This window comes from Dromiciops gliroides, chromosome 2, assembly GCF_019393635.1.
Source record: "Dromiciops gliroides isolate mDroGli1 chromosome 2, mDroGli1.pri, whole genome shotgun sequence".
Classification (NCBI taxonomy): domain Eukaryota; kingdom Metazoa; phylum Chordata; class Mammalia; order Microbiotheria; family Microbiotheriidae; genus Dromiciops; species Dromiciops gliroides.
In genome coordinates, this window is record NC_057862.1 from 617,890,297 (window position 1) to 617,896,296 (window position 6,000).

General features: G+C 41.5%; 1 protein-coding gene across 4 annotated transcripts in view; it reads left to right on the plus strand.

Annotated features, from left to right (window-relative positions):
* Positions 1-5,692, plus strand: part of CDYL2 (chromodomain Y like 2) — a 219,603-nt gene extending 213,911 nt beyond the window's left edge. For all 4 annotated transcript variants that reach the window (XM_043989297.1, XM_043989296.1, XM_043989299.1 and 1 more), the window contains one exon: positions 753-5,692. In XM_043989297.1, the coding sequence (XP_043845232.1) occupies positions 753-911 (159 nt within the window). In that variant the 3' untranslated portion in view covers positions 912-5,692. The remainder of the gene's footprint in view (positions 1-752) is intronic.
* Positions 5,693-6,000: the final 308 nt, after the last annotated feature.

Consider the following 6,000-nt stretch of genomic DNA (forward strand, 5'->3'; position numbering starts at 1 on the left):
AATGTATTATAATTTATAGTTTTATTATAATACATCTATTATAATTTATTGTTGATATTGAATATTGAAAATATTAAAATGTGCATATGTTTCAATAGATTTTCAATATATTTTTCAGTATAGTTTCAACATATATGTGTTTGTGTGTATATGTATATACATATATATATATTTCAACATGATTGGGGTTTTTTGTAATCCTATGTATTTTGACTTAGAAATATAAAACAATATTCTGGGGGACAGCTAGGTGGTGCAGTGGATAGAGCACCGGCCCTGGATTCATGAGGACCTGAGTTCAAATCCGACCTCAGACACTTAACACTTACTAGCTATGTGACCCTGGGCAAGTCACTTAACCCCAACTGCCTCACCAAAAAACCAAAACCAAAAACAATATTCTGAAAAATAGTCCACAGGCATCACCAGATTACCGAAAGGACCCCCCCTATTCTCCCCACACACACACACACACACTCCCCGTCCCTTTTGGCCCCAACAGTTTGAGTCTTCGATTCTATGATCATTTTTATCTGTTGAAAAGAGCTTTGAAAGGCATGACAAGGAACCTGTCCCGAGCGCAGCCTAAGAAAGGCTACGCAGTAGACTGTGGAGGGAAGACGCAGTCTTTTTGCCTATCATTTTTCCGACCACCCTCGCCAGTGTGCCTGCTGGGCGGCCCCAGAACATCTCCCTGGCGTACAGCAGCTGGGTATTGGCCGGCCTGTCTGACTCAGTGTTTTCCTCCGCAGGTGTTAGAAGAATCGAAATGCCTGGTGCGGAGCTTCCTGAAATCGGTCTTGGAAGATGTGAATGAGAAAGAGTGTCAGATGCTAAGGCAGCTATGGAGTTCTTCCAAAGGCTTGGATTCCTTGTTCAGCTATCTGCAAGAAAAGATTTATGAAGTCTGAAAGGCTCCGGTCTGATTTTTGCACCCCCACTCTGTGCCCAGAGTGATCCTGACTGCCGGCTCTTCCCTGGGTTCGAAACATTGGAGCCCAGTGTTCTGGGAAAGAGCTTGTGAATGTCTCTCCATACCTAGGGTTGTGTCAGTTTTCCTCGTGAGTCATTCCAGGACGTTACTGGGTTGTTTCTACGTTGGTTTGGTTTTGTGTAACAGATGTGGGGCTTCCGCATTCTCAGTTTGCCTACCTTGGTCAGGGGTCCCACTCCCAAGGGCTGTCCCTGCCCAGAGGGAGCCTGTCTGCTTGCTAGACATGAAGCTTCCTCGTGTTCTGGATTACATCACCATGATCCAGCAAGGCAGTACCATTTCTTCCAGTTTTCTCTGTCCTTTTGACTCAGGCTGTGTCAACAGGGTGCCGCTCTTTGGAGGGCGTTAGCTTTTGACCGGCTGTTATAACGCCCAAATGCCAATCAAAAGACTAGGTCGAGCATGATTGATTTGATTACGTCATGCTCAGACAAGACCAGCCCAATCGATCACATAGACCCTGCCTCAGCTTCCTTCCTCCTGTTGCCACAAGGATCTATGTGACATCTAAGGGCTTAGTCTGAAAATCTTAATGAAAGTAATTTACGAACCCAGATATTGTAAATTTAGAAACGTTTTGTTAAATATATATTTTTCAACACTGTAAGTGGCGATTCTAATAATTTATGTGTATTATATGTAAAATTAATTTTTTTCAAAAACTACCAGGAAAAATGTTTTTTTTTCCTTTAATTAAACTTATTTAACTTATTTATTTGCGTTTATATTCAGCTGTCTGTTATTCACACAGATGTTATTTTCATACTGCCCTGGACCAAATTCAAGGGATGTGCTAGCCAGCGCATCTTAGTAATGAGCCACGATGAGACAAAATTCTGACAGAAAAGCAACATAGAACTTTTCCAGATAACAAATGAACACTTCTGAACCTCTCCTCAGTGGGAAGCTGTTTCAAGCTGTAACGTGCTTGCTTTTTTCTGTAGACTCATCACAAACAATAATGGTGGGAAAATGTTTCTCTACACTGTCTGTCTTTTCCGGGAGAATTGTGTTTTCTAATCAATACCACGTCTAAGCGTTCTCAATTCACAATAATGTGGTGTCGTGAGGACAAGGTGGAGGCAGTATCTCTTCTGCAACCTAGGACACATTAGCTCGGGACAAAACTCTATTTGTTCCATATGTCTTGCGACTGCCTTGGAAAAGCAAAGGTTCAAAAATGTAGAGCTGAAAGGGACCTTTGTGGTTATCAAATCTAAACTCTCATTTTACAGAGAAATAAACTGAGGCAGGATTCAATCCCAAGTCTTCCTAACACCAATTGCCGAGTCTACTACATCATTCTGGGGCTAACATCTTTTCCACTGGTCTTTTGAGAATCATAAGGATGGTTTGATGGGCCGTGGGCAGAATGGTCTTTATTGGTTATGTTAACAAATGAAGTGCCACCCTTCTTTGGGCCCTCTAGCAACTTTTTCCAGAATCCTGGAGCCAAAGAAGGGAGAAGCAAATACTTAACAATCCTACTATCCAGTACGTTTGAGTTTTATGAACACCTTGGTGCCAGCTTTGGACTGACTCTTAAAAACAAAACAGAATTAGCCACTAGAAGGGAGGCTTTTCCTCATCTAAAAGGGGAAAAATCAAGAAGAGTGCACCAAGGGGCAGCTAGGTGGCGCAGTGGATAGAGCACCGGCCCTGGAGTCAGGAGTACCTGAGTTCAAATCCGGCCTCAGACACTTAACAGTTACTAGCTGTGTGACCCTGGGCAAGTCACTTAACCCCAATTGCCTCACTAAAAAAAAAAAAAAAAAGAAGAGTGCACCAAGTCCATGTAGAAAGTAGTTCAAAAAGTACAAAAGAAATTAAATCAAGGAGCAGACACTCCAGCCCAAGAAAATAAATGAGGATGCTCTTCCCCATCTCTCTCCTTGTCTATCTATCCACCTTGGATCTTCTTAGACTTATTCAGAATCCTCATCTCCCTTCCTTCCTCCATTAGCAACCAGTTTTTCATGGACCTCAGGAGGAAAAAAACAACCAAAATTGGGCACGTCCAAGGAGGGCTGTTTGCAAAGAGAGCCACAGCTACAATTATGGATGTGACTCTTTTCATGGCGTGACTATCTAGAAAAGATAGTCTGATTCAGGCAGAGAAGGCCTGTCATAAAGCCTATCCCTGGCTTCTTTTCATAGCTCATGTGAAGGGGTATTGTTTGGCCTCACATCTGTAGCTTACATGTGGCTGTTAAGACCTGGGCTTCCCCTGTGGATAGGGCCTGAGTTCAAGGCAAGGCCCTGACATCCTTACCACTCATCCTTGATCATGCACTTACTTAGTCATCATTCGACCATGCCACTTTAGAAGCAGTACCACCAGCCATCCAAAAGCCAGCAAACATATGGCAAAAGAGGAAAAAATAGGGTTAAGGTATTTTCTGCTTAATTCATGTAGGGTTCATATAATCTAAAGAATAGGAAGGATGTAGGAAAGAAACCTTTGCCTTCCTCTTCCTCCCCTCTTCCACAACATAAAGAAGAATTCACCCACCGAGTCCTTGTCGCAAGCCCAGCTTTGCATAAGGTACTTCTTTTGAAAGGGCCAATGTATGAGTTTTATCAGTCTTGGCCAAAGTACCTTCTTATTGTGGGGCAGATAACCTGAGAACCTATTTGTTGAATATCCAGAGCATCGGTTGGGTTCTCTTTGGAAGTTTCTTAGGGAGGGGAAGATATACTATCTGCAAAATCGGAGGGGAGGGGGCTTGAATTCCTTTTATCAAATGGAAGTAAATATTTCAAAATTGATGCTAGCGGATGAAACATCTGGGGTCTGTGCTGAAGGAATCATCAATTTGTTGGTGTCCTTTGACATCATCAAGTTCACCTAGCCCTTCAGTGCAGGAATCTCTGGGAGTTAAACAACAATGTGAAATGATGTCCATAATGTCTTGTACTCGTCCAGGCTGGGAATAAGGTGGTTTATTTTCTGGGCATTTTAGAAGAGGCATGTTGATAAACCAACTTCAAAAATAGGTGCTGTCTGTGACTGTAATTTACATACAATAATATCAGGAAAAAACACCATCAATGCAGCCAATTTGATGAGAGTTAGGCAAATCAGTTGGGTAACCAGATTCTACCAACTGACAAACTGAACTTCTTTTTTAACTTTTTAAATCTGTGTTTGGTGTCATATAACCTATAAGACCACTAGTGAAATTAACCAGGCATTCTGGGGCTGGTCTAACCACAGTTTTCTTAAGGCCTAACTTGGAAGTTGGCTTACAGAGATGTCCTACCTTACAGGTTAGCATATATACCCATTTCATGCTTACCTGTCATGGTCCCTCCCAAGGACCTATGTTATTATCCATCAGGACCCATGATTCTGGATATAGGAGAGCATGTGGGGAGATCTGCCAGTCAGGAGTGATGGTCAGCCTCCCTGAAGCTCCTTATTGGAGATTTTAGAATGGAGCCACAGATTTCTCCTTCTGACATGAAATTACTGAGTCTTTTGTGGTACGGTGGCCTGCATTTAAATCCTGCTCAGTCTGGGCAGCTCCCTGGGCCTCAGTTTCCTTATCTGTAAAAATAAATCATTAGATGAGGTGGCCTTCTAATGCCCCTTACACTCTATATCTGCAGTCTCTGTAATCCTTCAGAAACGCTTGGCCAAAGAGTTTCTTATGTAGGAAAATGTGAGAGGAAGACCCAACCTCCACATCTTAAACCCTTTGAGCATAGGACCTTTCAAAAGGTCTGAAGTCATTACTGCTTGAGGCCCTCTTGTCCAAAAATCTCCATCCCTCAGCTTCTTCAAGAATCATGGCCATCTCTGCCAGGCAGGCCCAAACACCATGGCCCACAAGAGACAAGTGAGGCCCTTAGTCACTTCTGAAGGATGCTCTGTCAAAGCCAGAAACCATTCCTGGCTGAACGTTAAAAAAAAAAAAAAGTTTGGTTCAAAGGAGTTTCACAGAAGCAGGTTGACCACTAAGAAGCTACTGTAGTATTCTCCACCCCAAGATGAGCCAGTCCGTCCTCCCCAGCAAGGGAAGGATACCTTTCTATAGATTCCAGCAAAGTCACATGCTCCATTGCATAAGGCTAAAACAACATAAGGTGCTAGGACACTGACTTAAAATACATGCTCATTCTGTGCTGATTGATCTAAGACACTCGCTTTCCTAATACAAAGCCGTGTTTTACCCATAGAAGTTCTAGAGGGGAAAAGGAAAAAAAAAAAAAAAGAACCTACGTAACTAATCTCATAACAATGCCCCCCCCACATTCCTAAAATTCACATTTTTAAACATACCCTTTTGAAAGGAAAAATAGGATTTCATTTTTTATAATTGATTTTTTGGGGTAAAAATATACACACAGAATTTCTTCCCATTTCTAAAAACAAAAGCATCTGATTCATGTTCATGCACTTTTATAACCTTGTTTCCATGAAAGCTTTTTTCTTTTCAAAGAGAACAAACAGCAACTTTTTCCCGATCTTCCTGATTGCCCATAAGAGATTCAGAGTTTACTCTTGCCTGAATTCCTAAATTCATTCGGTGTTCAGAGTGACAGTCTTATTGTATCTATCAGTCTGGATACTGTCACAAAGATTCACAGTATTTGAAAATACAAACGGAATTTTCTTGTTTAGTGTTTTATTTTATTCTCTGTATCTTGTTTTATAGAATCTTCCAAACTCTCCACTTTGCCTTTGTCAATATTTAAGGGAAATAGTTGGGGGTGGGGTGGGGTTGGGGTTCATCTTGCATGTATATTTTTGTTGTAGCAAAGTGTTGCTTGGTCTCTTTGGCAGATCTTGGTTTAAATGCTTTCAGACTTGAATACAGTATATATTTTGAAATTCTTAACTTTTCTATTTCTGTGTTAGAGCTGGATATATGCGTTCTAGGCAATCTTTTACACAATTAGTAACTGTTCTTTCAACCAATAGCATACTGGTTTGGTGCCAATAGTTCTGCATTAGAATCTAATGCTCTTTAATTCTAGAGGACACTTCTCTCTCTCTCTCT